The following is a 21,106-nucleotide window of genomic DNA, read 5'->3' on the forward strand; positions in this document are numbered from 1 at the left end:
GTGGCATTTAGTGCATTTAGGAATGACACTGAGATCAGTATAACCAAAGCCTCTTTAAAGGAAGGTATAATCTCTGGTATTACTTTCATACTTTTATAATCGAATAACAAAAAACAAACAATGAGTAATGAAGTCCTTTATGTCCAATATGAAAGGTTCAAGACAGTTGTACTTATCGCATCAAAGTAACCCAAATGAAATGACAGGCTGTGGCTTTAAATTGCTAGCCAACGTTTATAATGCAAGTTCTGCCGATATTTATAATAGGCTGCTGAAGTGGATTAGAGAGGAGAATGCTAGTGAGTGAGTTAATAAGTGAGAGAGTTAATGAGTGAGAGAGTTGCTTGTGAGTGAATCCCAAATATTTAATCTGAGAGGATATACAAATATATGATTGTACATCTATCCATCCTCTCAGACCTGCTATAGGAGTGGCTAGGAGTAGGGGCTCCTGACAGAGATTTGATACACAGTCCTAGGCCTGTCATTGGTTAGTCAAACTTCCTCACACAGTGCTATAGTTCTTTGAGCCTCATCCAGGCATTTTAAACACGTACACTTCCCTCACAGCTAGACTTCTGCTTTGCTCTCAATCAGTTACAGAAGAGGCTCCATGATCATACAAACTCATTTGGATCAAGATACTGTAGGCAATGTCTGGTAAGTTTGATCAAATCATTTTTATTATTAGCTGCTGAGTAGCTGATTTCAATGTGTGTGTGTGTGTGTGTGTGTGTGTGTGTGTGTGTGTGTGTGTGTGTGTGTGTGTGTGTGTGTGTGTGTGTGTGTGCTTTAATGTATGTATGTAGAGTATGTATCAATGTATCTATGTATAACGAGGAGATGAGTTTCATGATATACTGTATATTATAATGCATTCAGTAATTTATTTCAATATATTTATGATGAGCCTGTTTTATGTTATTATGGGATTTGAAAAAACGAGAACCAGGTCTGAATGTTTGGGTTCATAATCTTTGATTCAGGTCATAGAAATCCTTTTGTTTCATACGGGTCTCACACTGGAAATATGTAAATATTCACAACCATCCAGTCCAATGTTCTTACTTGTTTACTTGAGGTAAAACATACCGTACATACAGATAAGCCTTTTCACATAAATAAAAGCCAAGCAAGAATAGTTGAACATAAATGTACGTATATAAATAGACTTGGAACTGAAGAGACAGATGAGGAGGGTGTAAGTAATATCTTTGAAACCAACCAATTTAAACCACAAACCTCACTTGTGAACTGTATGTGATAGAGTTTCTCATTGTGTTTTAACAGGTGTCTGAGACAGTGAAGGGGTCAGAATGCAGAGCATTAAGTGTGTGGTGGTGGGGGACGGTGCTGTTGGAAAAACCTGCCTCCTCATCTCCTACACCACTAACGCCTTCCCTAAGGAGTACATCCCCACAGTGTTTGACAACTACAGTGCCCAGACAACAGTGGACAGCAGGACTATTAGCCTTAACCTGTGGGACACAGCCGGACAAGAGGAGTATGACCGTCTGCGCACCCTCTCCTATCCCCAGACCAACGTGTTTGTCATCTGCTTCTCCATCGCCAGCCCACCATCCTATGAGAATATCAAGCACAAGTGGCACCCAGAGGTTACCCACCATTGCCCCAACGTGCCTATTCTTCTGGTGGGCACCAAGAGAGACCTGCGCAATGACCCAGAGCTCCTGAAGAAGCTGAAGGTTCAGAACCAGACAACCATCACCCAACAGCAGGGCACAGCTCTGGCAAAACAGATCCAAGCCATCAAGTACCTTGAGTGCTCTGCCCTCAATCAAGATGGAATCAAGGAGGTTTTCACTGAGGCTGTGCGTGCCTTTCTCAACCCACAACCAACCACCACCAAGAAACCCTGTGTTCTATTGTAGAGTAAATAAAGACATTCTTACAGGAATAAATCAAATAGAACAATATTTAATTGTTGTGGATGTATAAGCCATTGATGTAGTTGATTTGAGAAATGGATTATGTTAGGAAGTATTGCCGATATCAAACACTTTTAGAAAAATAGGTTGTCCTTGTCCCTACAGAAGAACCCTGTAGAAGAACGTTTTTTGGTGCCACGTAGAACCCTTTTTGGTTCCACAGAGAGGGTTTTACATGGAACCAAAATGGTTTTACACTGCACCACAGTTTCTCAAAGGGTAAGCTTCAGGGACAGTCAAATAACCTTTTTTGGTTCAAGGTACAACCCTTTTTCTAAGAACATCATTAAGATAAGGGGATTAAGCTGAAGAATGCCTTTTTTTAAGACTGCACCTGGGACAAGTGGATTCTGTGTGATTGTATAATTTCAAATGTGTATCTTGATGGCTGATGTGTCATATTAAAATATTGGCTTTACAAAAATAACTGAATATCACTGAATACAAGTGTGTTTAAGAATAACGATTGGACTGTACTGTACTGCACAGTAAGTGTGTGTGAAACATGCATTCTCTTTCAAAATAAGCTGCCATGAAGTCAATTTTACTGTATCATCAGTTTTTTTGCTGGTGCAGTGCATCACCAACATGCCACAGAGAGAGACATTGCACGTTACCTTGAGTGTGGTCAGGGTCAGGGTCATTAGTCAGAGGGAGCAAAAAGGGGGGGGGGCGGGGGGGGAGGAGAGATTGAAAAAGGGAACTTAGCAGTAACTTCCCTCCAGTCCATAGATTGCTTGCTATTCTAGTTTCGTTGGGGTTCTGGAAGTTTTTATTAACTGTTGTGTAAGTATATTGAGAAGTCTTCTCAAAGGCAAAGAGCAGAAAATCCACCCTAGGGAGTGGTGGCTTACTTAATATCAGATGTTATATAAATCAAGACTGAACATTGTGTGTTATAACTTTATTCTTAGCATATGATATAGCAAATAAATGTGCAACAAGGTCTTAAAAGTAACTATAAGATAAGTATAACCGTACATTGATTTATTGAATTTAAGATCTAAAAAGAAATTAGAAAGAATTAGATCATAAGAATTAGAAAGAAACAAAACCAAGATACAGAACATGCATGTGATTGATACTTCAAAAATCCAATGACATTTCCATGGTCACTGGACGAGTCACTGGATGTGAACACAAACCTTAATGCTAAACAATAATGCAGTCCTTGATTTGCCTTCTAATTTGGAAGTCAAATAACCCAGCTGGCTGTTACAGAGCTGTGAAAGATACATTTTCATTTACAGCCCAAAGTCCCTTACCTCAGGCCACTGTCACTCATTTGACAGTAAAATAAGGCATGGACAGAGCCTCTATGTCGAACATATCTGGCATTGGTCCCTTTGCCTGTGGGCAGAAACACTGGGAATAACAGATCCCTCTTTGTGTGAGAACCAAACCAAAGTCCAAGATTTAAAAATATACAAATAATATCACCTTGGTGATAAAAGGGATATGGGATAAATGTGTACAGTATACAATAACAACGTCCCATACAGCACCCCAATCCAAGGTCTCTCTCTCTCTCTCTCTCTCTCTCTCTCTCTCTCCTCTTTATAAAATAGGAAGTTGATTTGCTCTACATGTTAGCTTCCTCAAATTTTGCCTATGGTTAACCCCTGACTGACAGCTCAGCATCCGCTTGTAATGACTCAGAATGCTGAAAATACTGTGAGAGATTGGGAAACAAACAGACTGCTATATGTACCACTCATGTTAAGACCGGCAACACCATTGGCAATTGTCAAGTTTGTAGCCCTATTGTCCCAAATGAGCACAGACCATTTAAGTTCTATTCACCATACTGCACTTTACGCCAAATATCTACATTCACTTGTATCACTATGTTGGTACAGTACAGTACAGTATATATATATATATGTGTATGTATATATATATATATATATATATATATATATATGTGTGTGTGTGTGTGTGTGTGTGTGTGTGTGTGTGTGTGTGTGTGTGTGATTTTCAGGTTACATAGCCAAGAGAAACAAAATAATGATTGTTTTAGACATGACATCACCATGTAAATATATGAAAGAAACTCTCTTCATGCTCCTCCCCCTCTCGAACAGGGTCAGCACCGTTGATGGTGGGTGGTGGGTGGGTGATTGCACACCTGGCACCTGCCCGTCGATTCCCCAGTCAGAAGTCTTTGTCCTCTGTTGGTGAGATGACCACTACCTCTCTGCTCTTAAAGTCCCAGAATGCTGTTAAGTGGAAAGCCATATTGGAGAACACCACCAAATACTCAAAGAGGGCAAAAAAAGTGTAGCCTGAGAAAGTTAGGAGAGAGAGAGCAGAGTATTACTATGCATTAACACTTTGGCAGAGATCACAATTCATAACAATACACTCTTAGAAAAAAGGTTAGACCTAGAACCAAAAATATTTCTCCTACATGGACAGCCATATAACCCTTTTTGGTTGTAGGTAGAACCTTTTTTGTGTGGGGTTAGCTGAATTGAAATAGGATGGACCCAAACACTGCTTCATTTATGCTGTACTTACTCCCTGATTCACAGTACACATTGTGTTTCCAGTAAAAGTAAGCCGCAAAAGAGCAGAAAGATATGTTGAGAATCAAAATACGTATTTTCCAGTGGAAAGATTTCAGGTCCTGTGTGAGAAAAATAAATAAATGCAATGATATATCAATTATTGTAATACTGCAAAATCATCTGTTATGTTTAATTACAGTGTAATAACATGGTTGTATACCATGGCTTCAACCCTTTTGTCATTTAAAAAAAGTATCTAATCCAGTATGGATTGATGAGCAATGTTTTATGAACAATTCACCACCAATGTGGTGTACATCTAAATCTGCAGTAAGCAGTGAGAAACTGTGAGAAACCCGTCACGACGAGGCAGCAACTCTGATGGGGAAGCATGCAGCAGCTGGTGTAGAAACACACTGTCTAATTCAGCCACATCCTTCCACAAATTCTATTTCTACTGCTCAAAGTGACACAATTTCCCCTCATCTTCTGGAGTTTATATGGGTGATAATCTAGTTCTAACATACTGCCCATCCCTAAAACCCTAACATCTTTGAGGGCAGATTTTTTAGATTAGGATACAGTAAACACAGCCAGGGGCTTCCCTTCCTCCAGGTCTGGCACAACAGACCACAGCAACGCCCATTATGACAGATATGCTTCTGTTCAAAATACTGGTATTTCTTCAAGCAAAGAATAACAGTGGTTTGAGTCACTGCAACACAGTAAGTCATTGTTCGCCAAAAAACTCTGCTCAGCATTTAGAGACCGAAATGTTTCACTTTGTACTCAAGAAGTCTGTAGCAACTCTCTTTAACTTTGCAGACAACAGTTTGATGAAGTCACAAAAAGTCCCTCTTGGAGGATTTACAAGAACTCATCTGCCTAGCCAGGAAACCAAATTAGCATCGTCTGCAATATAAAAATGATTTGCTCTGCGTTTGAGGAAGAACATCAATTCTTCATAATTGCTTTCTTCTTGTAGTTTTACTTTTGTCTTTCATGCACTTTCAACATATTACCAATGTAGATCATTGGCATAAAATTTGAAGAGAATTTGCCTGAACATTTGCAGATGAAGTGCAGAGCCAAAGGAAGTCACCTTACCTCAGGACTCATTGAGTACTTGTTTATAACCTGCCATAGCCGACAGGTGATCAACATGTGGATTAGAGAACTGGCTATGAAGAGGACAAAACCTTCCTTATGGACAACTAAGGGGAAAAGACAGACAGGGAGAAAGGCTTTATTTGTCATTTTAAAAAACAATGATATTCTAGAAACAGCAATAGAATGTCACAAGTGAATTATAAGAGTGATCCCTAAAAAAAAAGAGTTAAATCAAATAATAAGGGACCCTGGGACTGGACAGATTTATATTCACTTAGCTTAGCAACATTCTTAGTCTGATCCCAGGCTGTAAAACCTACTATTAAACAATCAAATACCTGTAAGCCATTGTTCAAGTCATGAAGGACTAAACACCTTTTAATCCAATTGATTATTTGTACTGTTTTTGAATGTAATCTGCTATGCCCATAGTGATAAAATGACAATTAAAGGTCACTCAAAGGTCACTCACGGTATGTCTCATTGGATGAAACGTAGGTGAGGAGCAGGAGACCAAAGTTTTCAGTGATTGCACAAACCAGGTTGAGGCAGCTGAGCAACCACTCCAGGCCCCTTGAAGCGAAGCGGCCCTTATAGAAGTTGAAGTAGGCCACTGTAACTAGGAAGCGAGGTGCAGAGTGTAAACCAATGCAGAAGCGCCAGATGTGGCTCTCAGGGCTCAGACTTATGGACGCACTAACAGAGGGCAGATAATTGGGAACCTACAGCAGCAACAACACCAAATAGATAAAAAATCAGGACAATTGAAAATACATGTATTTGTGTGTGTGCAACCTTTAGATAACAAAAACATTGTGATTACCTTGCAATGAGTTTCAGTGGAGTCCTCAAAATGGAAAACAGAGGATATGAAGATGCAAGTTGTTAAGCCAAGCAGTGGCAGACTGACGGTGCCCACAACACAGGTGGTGAATGACAGTCTGATCAGAGGCTTGTCATGTCCCAGGATATTAGGTCCCTGCATCATCCTAGACTGGGACATGGTCATATTTATGTACAAAAATAGTCTTGCAGACATATTGTATTTATATTGTGTGCTAATAGTTTGTGACATTTCCCAATGCATCATCATATATAAAGAGATTAGGGAGTTGAACATGCTTTATGCAAAATCAAACATGTGTGTGATTTAAGGCAAGACATTGACTGTGTGGTTGGTCCATATCTATAATATGATTTGAATTATTCATACCTTCAAGGGCAGCATGATACAGGTCAATTGTTCATAGAAAGGTAAACACTTGCATTCACAGAACAGAAATGCTCTCTATAGTATTTAATTGGACAGGCTCATTACATGTCCATGCATTTTTACTGTATTCTGTTAATGCTAAGACTTAAATTGATACGGTTATTCTCGCGATTGTAATATCTTCTCCCCAAAAAAAGGGAGCTAAATTCAGAGCACCAATAAGATGCAAAAGCGTCCTACTGTAACTGGATCATCATCAACATCACACCGCTGCTCTATATCTTCCTAATAATTCTAATATCATGTAAATATTGTTTTAAAGAAATAGGCCTACTGTAGCCAAGCTTTGTGAGTAGCAGCTAAAAGAAGATGATCTCTGTACAGGTTCGGAGCAGCACTTCTTGTGATAACCGGAAGAGAAATGCTGCGGCACAGCAGCGAAAAGGCAACCTATCAAAAAGTCGTGCAGATCAAGAACCAGTCATATGACATGATTTCTCTATCTTGGAATAGAACATGAAATATAAAATATATCTCGGTATGACAACCACGAGAGACAATTGTTTCCAGGGCATCTTCATAGCCTAGCCTGTGGTCTCGCTAGCCACGCCATGCAAACTAGACTGTGCAAAGTCTCTTAAAAAGACTCAGTTTGAAAGAGACTCACGGGAGCTATCCTTGGTTCTGAATTTGTGCCGCATTGAAATGAGCTAATAATCAATTAGCAATCAGTCCACAAATCAAATGTGTTTTATATTGTGTGTGTATATACACATACAATATAAAACACATTTGATATATATATATATATACACATACAATATAAAACACATTTGATTTGTGGTCTGATTGCTAATTGCCTACATATATGTCACTTTGTAATATCACTGTAATATCTGTATAAACACAATATCCCCACGCTTTCCGTCATGAGCGTTGGCCACGCAAGTGATTAAAACGCGTGTCGTCTGTCAATCCCCCACCCCCGCCTCCTCTGCCCTCTTTCCTCACATATTCAACTGTCCTCTTGGAAAAAGGACTGGTACATCTGATGGCAATTGCGTCGCTAAAATGATCAACTGGCATATTTTTGGACCGAGATAACCAGTTACATATAGTACAGCAAGATGAAACTATGGGGAATTCGAGTATTAATCCATTTTATTCTCTGTATGAATATTGTTCCAGGTATGGCTAGGTTTCTCTCTTTTGCTGGAAGTTGAAAATACAATGCACAATTGCATTTATATGTTAAGAAAACAGTAGCCTTAAGTGCATATGAAAAGAGTATAAAATGCGAATTTTAAAGTTATTTGAGAATTGTTCAGTATGTTAATGAAAACATGACATGCAAGGCATTACAGGTGTTTTACAGATGATTGACCCCATTGGGACTGTAGTACAATCTAATTGCAAAGATTGTTCTCAATGCCTTATTTCCCAGCATTATTCAAGTGGTGACTTAAACTCTGATAGATAGATAGATAGATAGATAGATAGATAGATAGATAGATAGATAGATAGATAGATAGATAGATAGATAGACAGATAGGATGCTATTGGATTTCCTTAGATCTTATTATAATATGTGAAGTACATTGTTAATGTTGTTAGTTTATTCATAATATGTTGTTAGATGTTTTCATCTTTTCATGTTTTCATGATGATTTTCATTTCTCTAGATCCGGAAACTGAGCTAGTTGTTTAGGGATTGGTTTATGGACTGTAATCCTGTGGCCCTTCTCTGCATCCCTCTCAAAAGGTTTTATTGAAACAGCGAAGCACTGTTAACATCTGGCTTATACCTAAATCCCACTGAGGGATTTAGTAAACATTGCCTCTGGCAGTGTTCTTAACTCAAGTACATTTGTCACAAGCTTGAAATGAATTCTAGGAAAAATCTAATGTCTAAATCTAAAATTCAAAATGTGCACTCATGCTCTCTAAGTTAAACAATGGATTCCGAGGAATGAAGAGAGAATTCAACTCCCTTAAACAGAGATGAGGATTTGCAAGTTTAGCCCATTGCAAACTCATATACTGTAAATACTCCTCTACTTCTGTGAAATTGTAAAATAAAGTATTCGGTATGCTGTTATTGCTGAGACGGTAGTCTACTGTACAATACAATCATCCAATAACATTTGGTAAGACTTGTAATCCAAAACAACACTGTTTGTTTTTTTTAAGATTTTATATGTTGACCATGTAAACTTAATGAAATATCATGCATAAGCATGTATTTGTGGTTTTATGTGGTGTGCCACAGGATTAGGGTGGAAATCAACACAACATGCTCAGGGTCAGCAGAGGTCCCCATAGCTGTATCTGATGGCGCATAATGGCAGATTTGCTTGATCTCCTTCTATAGCTTTAGCAGGGTAATCTACCCTGAAATCCCCCTCGTCCCAGTATTCTGAACCATCTGTCATGTGTTTACATATTCTCTCATACACTTCTACTTGTGCCCACTGTTTCTTCGACCTTATCAACATGGCTATGGGTGTCCTGCCCCAGCCTGCTGGAGTGCCCATGGGAAATATGCCCAGAAGCTTCTGAATGATTTGTTCGGTAACTACACAAGTGCCCTGAGGCCCGTGGAGGACACAGAGAACATTCTGAATGTCACTCTGCAGATCACCTTATCACAAATCATTGACATGGTAAAATGACATCAGCCACACACACACACACACACACACACACACACACACACACACTTTCTCTAGACAATAGATTTTACTACATATATTAGAAGTTTTAAAGTCAATCAGTCTATGCTAATGGAAGTTTGAGAAATAATTGAGATTATTTCACATGTTTCTAACTGAGATTATTACACATGTTTTTAATGTTTGCCTGGCACTGTTTGCTTGTTTAGACATTTTGTATTTGTGCACTTTGATATTTCAGTTTCACGCACATACACACGTTGTATTCCATATGGTAACTTGTTTGTGACCACTAATGTAATGTAAATTAGTGACATAAAGCAATTGCTAACCGTTTTCCCTCTGTTTCAGGATGAACGTAACCAGATTTTGACCGCATATTTATGGATACGACAGGTGTGGATAGATGCGTACCTCACCTGGAATAAAGATGATTATGATGGACTTGATACCATCCGTATACCTAGTAGTTATGTATGGAGACCTGATATAGTCCTATATAACAAGTAGGTCGGACTGATATTGGGTTAATCAGAGGGAGCTCTACACTCTTAGAAAAAAATGGTTCTACAACCAAAAGGAGTTCTTCTGCTGTCCCTGGAGGAGAACCCTTTGATGAACCTGTTTTGGTGCCACGTAGAATCCTCTCTGTGGAAAGGGTTCTGCATGGAACCAACAAGGGTTCTAAATTGCAACTCTTTTTTTCTAAGAGTCAGTTGCTCCTGCTATCTATTCCACACACAGCCTGTTCTTTTTTTGTGATGTAAAGGCACAAGCTGAACATTCCTTGAAGCCATTTATTCATTGAGGGTCAGGTCTCTTTCTGCTTTCTGCCAGTGTGTGAATATTTAGCTCTTGTGGTAATCTGTGTAGTTTAACCATTACTGGCAACTTAAGAAGAGGTGTTAACTCTTCTCCTTTTCACGTCTTGTTGAAGAATTGTTTTTCTTACATATTTAATTATTTTTGTCTTTCTGATTTATTGCATGATATTTACATTTTCGCATTTTTGCAGTGACGAAAAAATCATTCAGGTTCAGACACAAATCACATGGCCAGGAATCAGATTTGTATCTGATTTCAAACCACCTCTGAATGTGGTTTGAAATGTGGTTCAAAATATCTGATTGCATGTGGTTTTTGCCTATTCAGACTGCAGCAAAAAAATCTGTTTTGAATCAGATATGGGAAAAAATATGATTTGATACACATCAAACTGCCAGTGTGAATGGCCTTAATATGAATTGTGAATTGTTGTCCTTTTGAAAACACTAACCGATATAGTTTTTCTGGAATCAAAACTTAATTCTTATTCCTAGCAATGACCTCATTGTATTTCAGTGCAGATGACCATTTCACTGGCTCCATGGACACTAACGTGGTGATCCGTAATGACGGGCAGATCATGTGGGATTCCCCTGCCATCACCAAGAGCTCCTGTAAGGTGGACGTGTCTTTCTTCCCGTTCGACGCCCAGCAGTGTGGCCTCACCTACGGCTCCTGGACATACAATGGAAACCTTGTGGACATTCATAACGCCATGGAAAGCGCAGACCTGGCGGACGTGGTGGCGAATGTAGAATGGGAGGTGCTGGGTATGCCCGCTCAGAGGAACATCATTCTGTATGGCTGCTGTGCTGACCCCTACCCAGATGTGACCTACACTCTCAAACTCAAGAGGAGGGCTTCCTTCTATGTCTTCAACCTTCTGATCCCCTGTGTGATGATCTCCTTCCTGGCTCCGCTGGGCTTCTACCTGCCTGCTGACTCGGGGGAGAAGGTGTCCCTGGGTGTCACTGTGATGCTGGCACTCACTGTTTTTCAACTGCTGGTGGCAGAGATCATGCCACCCTCAGAGAACGTGCCACTCATTGGTAAGGACAATCGGCAAGTATGTAGTGAAGAAAAGATGTGTAACATTGTAATACTGTTGAATTTTTACTCCATTACAGGTTTTTCTAGGGATAAAATGACCTAAAATGATATACTGAAGGTACATATAGCTCATAGAAGATTATGTGAAATGATTTTATCAATGTGAGAATGAGGGGCAGCAGCAGTAGGTCTTCTGTAACCTCTTTCCCTTTCTTCTTCCTACAGGAAAGTACTACATAGCCACCATGACCATGATAACTGCCTCCACTGCCCTGACCATCTTTATCATGAACATCCACCACTGTGGCCCAGATGCTAAACCTGTACCCAAATGGGCTAAGACATTCATCCTGCAGTACATGGCCAGGGTGTGCTTCGTGTATGAAGTAGGGGAAAACTGCATGTCAGTGCAGCCAGAAAAAGAGCCTCCTACTCCTCAGAGAAGCACCAACTGTACCATGAATGGACAAGCCGGCAGAGAGGACTTCACGTTGAAGGAGGAGAGAGTTCAGGAGGTCCCCAAAATTCCAGAGGAGAGAGAGGACATGGGTCAGATGAGGAGTCCCACAGGCTCAATGGGGAGAAACCCTACCAACCACGACGGCGCCTGGGAGGGACGGTATGGGAGGGACGGCACGTTCTTGAGCCAGGACTGTGACACGTGGGACACACTGGGGGCGGCGAGGAAATATAGGAAAGGGGGTGTGAGTGACGGAATGGGTAATGGGAGAGAGGCTGCGTACAAGACCCTGTGCACATGCCAACAGCAGCAGCTCCTGAGGAATATAGAGTACATTGCCAACTGCTATAGAGATCAGAGAGCCACACAGAAAAGGACTGGGGAGTGGAAGAAGGTGGCCAAGGTCTTAGACCGATTCTTCATGTGGATCTTTTTCATCATGGTGTTTTTCATGAGCCTACTCATTATGGGGAAAGTCATCTGAGTTCAGACTAGTTTAGAGGGAATCAAGCTGTGCAATGTACTCTAGTAGTGATTGTTATTGCCCACTTTTCTTTTACCTTTCATGCTTTGCTTTTTATACACTCTTAGATAAAAGGTTTAACCCTAACCCTAACCCTAACCCTAACCCTAACCTTAACCAGTTAATCAGTTGTCCTTGTAGGTATGAGAAAAACTGGTAAATACTTTTGGGATTTACCTGTATCAATTATATAAAAGTAATTTTGAATTGTGAGCCCACAGTCTCTGTTGATGTTTGCTTTTAAACTTTACTTATCAGGTTATGTGTATTGATTCTATTTTTTATTGTGCACTGATGTCTATTATCAAAGTGAACATGAAAGGGAATTTCAGTAGGCTAAGTGTAACCTTTTCTGTTCAGGTATGATTAAATGATTTCAGACAATTTAATATAGGATATATATATATATATATATATATATATATATATATATATATATATATATATATATATCCTTAGGGCATCGCAATATTTTGAAATAGAGTACTGTACATACCTGATTAAGGGAAATAGTGAGCCAGTACTTTGGTGACATTGCACAGAACAAAGTTAGATTCACCAACCATAAGAACACAATAACTATGGATAGTTTATAACTGGAAAATTACTATCAGTATTACTAATGGGTAGAGTTATAATTCTAACTTTAGATGGATAAGAAAACAGTCATTTCATAAATAGCACAAAACATTCAACTAGTTTTATGTTACAAGTTTGCCAAGTCTGTCTCTGAATGCTGTACTTATAAACTTGTACAAATTAAATGTAATGTATGTTATCATGTATGTTATATTGTTAAAGATGGTTCCTTACCCTGAAAGTAGTCTATGGGCCAGGAGAAACAGCAATCCATGGTTCAGATTTGTTTCAATAGCCACTACTAACTGCAGCTAATTTAAAAAACAATGGGTGTGAATGGGAGCAGTACAAAAAGTTCAATTTTGTGGCCAAATCACCTCAAAGTGACTACCAACCAAGTCAGAAAGACTTTGTCTACTGCCCCCATTCACTCCCATTGATTTTTTCTTACAGTGACCAAAGTAAGGTGAAATTAGTCGTGGCTATTTAAACTAAACCATGGATTACAGTTTCACCTAGCCCATGGACTACAGGACTACTTTCAGGGTAAGGAACCATCTGACTATGGACCAGAGCTACAGGTATACTAGCCTGGCCCCCTCCTTCTCTTGAAATGAATTGAACTGCACCTCCTGTTCAGTGTTTTGTTGTGTCAACTTCCATTCCCTAATGATCTCACCCTGCTCCTCAATAAGGAAAAAAAGTTAATTAGCTCAGCTCAGAAACCCTAGGAATCCTCTTGTGAAATGAATGCACTTTCTATGGCAAGCCTGATTTAGACGGTACTTTCCAACTTCAGTTCTAATGGTGTGTTTTCACCACCCCAGTTACTATAAAGTACAGGCTTTTAGTCAACACAAGGGTACATTTTGCAACACAGTCTCCTAGCAAGTTTACACACACACAAAAGCCTTTATGTCTTAGTTTCTGAAACATTAGATGAGGGGGTCAGATTAGGGACTTTGGCACTAAAACTGTATGTGGACTCAATCTTGTATATCAGCTAAGACAGCCATGACACCATACAAACCACTGCTGGCTTGCCTCTGAAGCTCGACATGGTGTTGGGTGGCCAGTAGGTGGCACACAGGCAACCAGATGAGACAACCAAGGCCCTAACTGTCCTAACAACCAGCCATTTTCTCTGATTCCATAGCCTGCATGACCCCTAATTTAACTAAATATTCCTACACATGGGTACAGGATGTGCAGCATGTTCTTTCTTTTTTTGTTACCTGATGTTTTGGATCTAAAAGTATTATAAAGGTACATAGCCTTTTTGTCATTTAAAGTAACATTTGTCCACAGTGTTTTTATGATCATGTTTATTACATTAATACGTTCATACGTATGTCCAACACAAAAATAAACATTGCATGATAACAATTCTCTGACTGTCGACACTATTTGCTAAAAGTTGCTTTATCTGGGGTTTAGGGTAAAGGCATTGCATTGGATTCTCATTGAAAAAACAGTCATCTCTCTCATGTAAACAAATCTTACAAATGATATGTTTTGTTGTCCTTCAGACTGACAACTGCCTTCAGACTGACAACTCATATCTTAGTCGATTTCATATTTCACACGTATACTGCCTAACAAACACGTTAAAATGTTAAAACACATTTGAATTGCTTTATTGCAGTTAGAAATACATATGCCACATACTATGTGTGCTATGAAATTTCATTAATTTCAACACTTTTATCATTTTCTATTTTAACAACTGAGGTACATGGCTAGGAAATAAACCTTTAAAGGCAAATACCCTAGGTCATCATTGTAGACATACATAGTCATAGTCATATGTCATAGTCATAGTCATAGACATAGTCTTATGTCATATGTCATATGTCATAGTCATAGTCATAGTCATAGTCATAGACATAGACATAGACATAGACATAGTCATAGTCATAGACATAGACATAGACATAGTCACATGTATATATTTGGACATACAGTACATGCCATACTATTATGCACATCTTCTTTGTTTGTCATTTACAATTCAGCAGTGAATACTATTGCTTCTGTTCAGAATATGAGCTGTGGGGTGGGTGGTGCACTTACATAGTATTTTTTCTTGAACATGTCCTCCCAACTATGGTGTCCCTTGACCCTTCAGTGCATGGTAAGGAACTGCTGGTACCCTGTAGAGCCTGGCAGGTAACTCAGCTGCCAAGCCAAGGGAACAGCAGTAGGGGAGTCTGAAACGTTGTCCGTGTGGCTCTGGGGACAGGTTGCCCTCACTTCAATGGGGTAACCTGACCCCCTACTCCATTCACTGCCATAATAAGGGGGGCTGCCGAGTTCCTCTCGGTGGTGGCCGTGACGTCCATGTCCATGGGGGATGTAAAGCTGGGTTTCAGGGGGCGAGTATAGGACGTAAGGTGGGGAGGACGGGCAGGAGAGGCTACAGTGTCCGGGGGTGTCTCTGAAGAGCTGTAGCTCTGAAGGAGACTTCATTGTGCGTGCACTGTGAGGTTCCTGCTGCTGCTGCTGCTGTTGTTGGTGCTGATGCTGTTGGTGCTGGTGTGGCCTACACACACTGTAGGTCTCCTGGTAGGTTTCTGCCAGGGAATGGAAGCCCCTGTCCTTCCCCAGGTCTGACCTGGGCTCCTCTCCTCTCCTCTTCCCATTACACTCCACGTGGGTGCAGGGAGGCTGGTCTGGTGGGGCTGGCACTGGGTGGGTGCGCAGGAACACAGACAGCGAGGAGATGCGGTTGATGGCACGCTTGAGTGTGGTGATTTTGGACAGCCGCTTGCCACCGAGGTCGTGCTTGAGGACGGTGCGCAGGGCGTTGAAGGCCTGGTTGTAGTCCAGGATGCGCTTGCGCTCCCGCACGTTGGCGGCTTTCCGTCGGGCCTTGGAACGCACGGGCCGACCGTGCCTCTTATTGGCCGTGACCTCATCTGGGCCAGCGGCGGCCACACCCTCGCTCTCCAGGGAAGACTTCTTGGCACCGGCCTCACTGCCGCTGCCACTATCCTCGTTGGGATCAAGTGGGTCAAGAGTGTCTTCAAGATCCTCCTCGGAGAACTCCGACTCTGTCAGACTGGCCATGCTGCTCATGGCTGACGCCACTAACCCCCCTGTGTTTGTTGAGAAGATAGGGTGAGGCTGAGGCTGAAGACAACACAGATGTTTACCTTTGGAGCTGAAGTACAGAGGATAAGAGGCGTCTCTGGGGGCTGTTAGTTCCAAGCTCCTAGTCCGTCCTGTGTGGTTGTGGTGTCTCCACCCATATCTCAAGCTCAGATCCTCTCCCAGTCACTCAGCTCCTCTCACTGACTCAGTTTATACGTCTAGCTGGGTCAGACAGGTGAGAGGCACTTTTAAAGACACGTCTGTTTTACGTGTCATGTAGTAGGCTGGCCTATAAGCAAAGGTATATTCTGTGTTTACGAGAGCCCTCCAGGCAAACGGGGGTAGAGGCTAGGATCCATCAACTGCTCAGACTCAGACACGCCCTCTTGCAGTCATGCAGGATCTCCATGCATTATTATTAAAAGTGTCACAAGGGAACTTGCATGTGTGATGATGTACTAAGTGGTGCTGCTGACGTCTACTTTGTCAAAGCTTTGAAAACATGGTATTAAGGTACAGGGAAGGCATTTGTGAAATGTCTTTCACATTCTACAATGAATGTCTTCTTGACAGCTAGAAATGCTATCTTTGAAAATAATGAGATCACAACAAGGATTTTTTTTCCGAGTACAGAGAACGTTTATCAGTGACAGTTAAGACACTTGTATAATACATGTTATAAAATGCTGTTAGGGTGAGATTACATGATTTCATTACATTATAATGATAAAAATACACATACACATTCACACACATACACACACACACACACACACACACACACACACACACACACACACACACACACACACTTGTTTAACTGAAAAGAATAACAAATTGTGGCTCTCCTCCTGACAAATAGACGGGTTCATCCTTTTCGATAAATTTATAAAATACGATAAATATATAAACACTTATAACTGAGGAAAAGAAGAGTTCTCCCCCTTTCAATGTAGGCACTTCGGGTGTCTAGAACGAAATAACTATTAATTATTATAACAAATCAGATATCTTCATGGCAACAATTAGCCACGTTCTATTGACTGATTCCTACTCTGGTGTGGCTTGAGTTAGGGATAGTGTAATTTAGGTGTCTACTGTGTACCTGTACCATAAATCTTGCCTGAGTGGCCTTCAGGGCATGAACAGACAAGGGCCACGACTTCAAAGCAGGGGAAAAGGGAGCACATTTTTTTACAATTATCACCTGTGATCACTGTTGGCTCAAGTGCTTGGCCCCTGTGTGCTACGTTGTTCCTTCTTCCGCCGCCTACCTAACCCCCCCCCCTCCCCCCTCCCCCACTACCCCACCCCTGTGAGACAGTTTTTAAGTGAGCGGAACCATTCATCCAAATGAATGGATTACAATACAGTCAAAATAAAAGGAAACTTTAATGGTTTGATTTAGTAGAAGCAGTCATCCTATCCCAGGGCATCACTTTTCTCTTTACGATCTGTCATTTTCTCTGAAATTCTTGTGTTGACAGTTTTGTTTTGTTTTTGTCAAACCTAGTTTTGTTTTGCTCAGTTTATTGTTCACATATGGTAGTGTATCTGGTTTGAATTTAAAAGAGCATATGAGACAAATAGCTTCCAAACATATTATCTATATCTATATTTTCAATAGCAATGTTTTATAAAAAAATGTTCCTTTTTTTTTTTACAAAGAGGTCACAAGACAGACCTCAAGCATTTCACATGCCTCCAGCATGAAACGTACCCATTATGAGCCATCGTTTTTAGGGATCAAACGCATGAGCAAGTGATATATTTCCCTTAAAAGAACATTGACCTTCTTCAACTTCTTAGGCACTGTCATTATATTGAGAATGACTACTTTCAAAAACTTCTCAAAACTAAATTTACAACAGCACTTCTTCTTTTAAGGCCCTGGACCCTCACCAGTTGGACTGAACTGCCTTACACTGCTGATCATATCAGCCCAAAGGCCAACTGGGGCCATAACACTTACACGCTCATTGAGGGGTCATTGAAAGCTTTGTTTCCTTCCTGCCTGGGTTTTTACAGCATGCTGCTAAAAAGACAATTAGGAGGTGCTTGTTTTGAGTTATCCCATCAGAGCACGGAATTAGCTTAAGTGGTACTGTATGTATGCACACTCATTACGCATTAGCATTTCCATCATAAGAGCATGAGGGTAAGCCATCTGACACCGGTGCTCTAAAGTCAGAGCCACCTGGTTATTTTAACCCTGTCATTGAAAACTCAACTAGTTGTTCTATGTCGCACAATTCGGAATTCAACTAGGGGGAGAGTCATGTCATTCAATTTAATACATCTCTATTGTCTCCAGATGGCAATTATTTATTGACATTGTCAACAGGACAACCAAGATCAGACACTGTGCCAAACTCACTCTCTGAGCTGACAAGAAATCCAAAATGCCTTACATAAGCCATTGATGCATCTAAATCTGATCCTTAATTAGGAATAGAATATAACCCTAACCCTAGATAATGAAGAGTTTGCAGAGATGTGTGTAAAGTTGTCACTTGTGTGATTGATTGTGTTTTGCCTCTCCTAGTAGCCATTGTAATTGTTTCCTTTTGTATCTAGGCTTTGGTAGCCACCAGCAATGTCAAATGAGTGATTTTTCAGAACAGTGATAACTTGGTGCACCTTGCAAGTGGAGAAATGTGTGTGTGTCCATAACTTTTTACTTGGTTTTGTTTGTTTGCTACTTTATGCATTTGTAAGAGATTCTGCAACATATAAAACAAGAATCAGTCTTTATACTGATAGTGTGCATTATGCTCACTATTCTTATATCTGTAGCTACAGTACGCTATTATGATTATCAAGGTTTAAAGTAATGCAAAAGGAAATATCCATATCCTGGTTGACAATGAAGTTGTAATTTCAGCTATTAAAAATGTGTTATGGGAAGGTATTGTTCACTGCACTGACGTAAACTTGTGAGGAGGACAAGGTGTTTTCCCCATTGCAACACTGTAGTAAAAACCCAATATGTGTCTGTTGATGTACTGTAAACAAAAAGATGTCGTTTAGGTAAGAATCACAATATCGCCCTCCCTTTTCTTGTTCTGCAATGAGAATGTAATGTGTAGGTAGCTTAAACACAGGTCCCTGCATTCTGTCATGATGTTCATTCACTCTATAATTTAAAATTATTTGTAAAACCCATAGCCTTTGCATGCTAATCATTGGTTTGGTTTTGAAAAAGGTGGGAAGGTCACAGTGCTAGGAGCTTCAAGTCAGGGTTTTCCCTGACAAACATGTACTGTAGAAGGGTGTAGCATTAGCTTGAGTCTGCCTGGAGCAGATTGGTTCCATTCTGCCAGGTAGAATAAACCACAAATTGCGGTAACTGAACTGATGACACTGAAGTCCACTATCATTATTGCTGTATTATGACTCCACTTTCTCCACTCATTCATTTGTCTATGGTGTTGTCATTTGCTCTGCCTGCTTAGATTTATTTAGCAACTGAAAGCATTTTGGGCTCCAAGTCTATTCCAGAGTGTGGTGTGTAATGTCACTAGTAGTGAACCAACAGGCTTACTCATAGGAAGGTGATCTATAAACCAAGCATGACAGATTTATAGCCTCAACACAAAAAGAAGCTCCAACTGTATAGTTTGGAGCATCCGTTGCCCTGTGTTTTTTTCAGACGACAAAACACCAGTAATTATTAGTCGCCATGAATAAATCAAGCACACCCCATTGACACAAGCATTTTTCTTTTCTTTTTTTTTCCAAAGCAGGCGCATCCAACTCAACCCTTCTCCTCTGAGATTTACTGTAAATCTCCTGTCAGTCTCCTGATAATGAGCAGTTGTTTGCTGGAAACTATTAGAGGTCTTGGATATTTTTTTATGGATGCATATTTCTACAGGTGTAATTAGAGAGCAGGGATACTTGGGGTCCAGTTTGTGGTCTAGTTTTCTGACAGCATCACTGCAGTGTAGAGAATGAGGACATTTTACCCTCCTTGGAGAGCCGCACAATCGATTTGGAAGAATCTCAAATTCAGACATAATGGGAGTTTTAAACATATTTTGAGACATCTATAACTAATATTTTTCAAGAATCAATGGGTACATGTCATACATTTATATATCCAAAAACGGCTTCATGAATTACGGATTGTGGCTTTAACTTCCAACAGCAGTAGATCTATGTTTAGGGGTTTATTCAGATGGCACTTTCAAATGAGTGAGTATGCAAATCAACCTTGCCTGTAAACATGTTTCATATCATTAATGTTGCTTATGCATGTCCCCCCTGGGGGATTACTTCTTAGACTTTTAATTAGGCCCAAAAAAACATTGAAGTCCTCTTGATATATGATATATACTGTACACAAAATAGGCATGATTTCCATCCCCCCTATCACTTCATGTTAATTCAAGTGTGAAACCAAACCAATGAAAACATTTGTTAACCCATTTCACTGTGTGCTTGTCTTTGATAATATTGTAATATACGTGAAGGGAGATCTAATTTCACAATTTGTTCATCCATGAGCTTGACTTAAGACCCTGCTAAACAGGGGGAATCCAAATGGGTGTGATGGTAATAAAGACATCAGCCAGGTAGTCTGGGGTTCCCTCCCCCCGGCCCTCCGGCCCTGCATCTCTAAACCTGTGATGGACCATGTCAGTACATGCTCTCACCCTCTGCTGTTCTACATTGGCAGATCAGCTTGTCCTCTGTTTATGGACAGGATCTCCATTCTGTGGGAAGAGGAGGATCCCCTCCTACCTCCGTCCTGCCCCGCCCTCTCTCTCTGACTCATCCACCAGGGGCTGTCTGCTCTACCCTTACCTGTGGAAAGAGAGAGTTGCTGCTTTCACCTTTTAACCTAATGTCCTGGGTTTGCCTCCTGTCGATTGCTATTGATCTGTTAGTAGTAGGCCAATTGCCTTTAGCTATTTAAAACACCACTCACCACTGCATTTTTGTGCTTGGATGAGAGTAAAGTTGAGTCATGCAATGAAATGGCTTGAAATGCTGTTTAAAACTAGGAAAAGTCAGCATGCCTCTGCAAAGAATGTTACCCCCACCCCTTATTAAATACAGAATACATTTGTAATTGTGTGTGTGTGTGCGTGCGTGAGATGAATATTCATCATCACAT

At 40.5% G+C, this 21,106-nt stretch overlaps 4 protein-coding genes across 4 annotated transcripts; 2 read left to right on the top strand and 2 right to left on the bottom strand.

Annotated features, from left to right (window-relative positions):
* Positions 1 to 523: 523 nt before the first annotated feature.
* Positions 524 to 2,490, top strand: LOC310815401 (rho-related GTP-binding protein RhoG-like). Its single transcript, XM_083685148.1, has 2 exons — positions 524 to 660; positions 1,291 to 2,490. The coding sequence occupies exon 2, from the start codon at positions 1,317 to 1,319 to the stop codon at positions 1,890 to 1,892; it is 576 nt and encodes a 191-aa protein (XP_083541274.1). The 5' UTR covers positions 524 to 660; positions 1,291 to 1,316; the 3' UTR covers positions 1,893 to 2,490.
* Positions 2,491 to 3,775: 1,285 nt separating this feature from the next.
* chrna10a (cholinergic receptor, nicotinic, alpha 10a) lies at positions 3,776 to 12,273 on the top strand (the record flags this gene model as incomplete). Its single annotated transcript, XM_083684422.1, has 5 exons — positions 3,776 to 3,917; positions 9,300 to 9,445; positions 9,806 to 9,960; positions 10,796 to 11,328; positions 11,555 to 12,273. The coding sequence occupies exons 1-5, from the start codon at positions 3,797 to 3,799 to the stop codon at positions 12,271 to 12,273; spliced, it is 1,674 nt and encodes a 557-aa protein (XP_083540548.1). The 5' UTR covers positions 3,776 to 3,796.
* LOC310814950 (post-GPI attachment to proteins factor 2-like) lies at positions 4,104 to 6,557 on the bottom strand (the record flags this gene model as incomplete). The annotated part of the gene is made up of 5 exons (XM_083684528.1): positions 4,104 to 4,234; positions 4,470 to 4,578; positions 5,567 to 5,673; positions 6,042 to 6,291; positions 6,393 to 6,557. 5 exons carry the CDS (start codon positions 6,555 to 6,557, stop codon positions 4,104 to 4,106), a joined length of 762 nt encoding a protein of 253 aa, XP_083540654.1.
* Positions 12,274 to 15,015: 2,742 nt separating the features above from the next.
* On the bottom strand, positions 15,016 to 15,969 carry LOC310815362 (class A basic helix-loop-helix protein 9; the record flags this gene model as incomplete). Its single annotated transcript, XM_083685099.1, has 1 exon — positions 15,016 to 15,969. One exon carries the CDS (start codon positions 15,967 to 15,969, stop codon positions 15,016 to 15,018), a length of 954 nt encoding a protein of 317 aa, XP_083541225.1.
* Between the last annotated feature and the right edge of the window lie 5,137 nt (positions 15,970 to 21,106).

The sequence above is a fragment of the Argentina silus genome (assembly GCF_951799395.1).
Source record: "Argentina silus genome assembly, chromosome: 14".
In the NCBI taxonomy this organism is placed as follows: domain Eukaryota; kingdom Metazoa; phylum Chordata; class Actinopteri; order Argentiniformes; family Argentinidae; genus Argentina; species Argentina silus.

Excerpts from the sequence above, each read along its gene's own strand:
- LOC310815401 (XM_083685148.1), top strand. The coding sequence starts at position 1,317 with ATGCAGAGCATTAAGTGTGTGGTGGTGGGGGACGGTGCTGTTGGAAAA.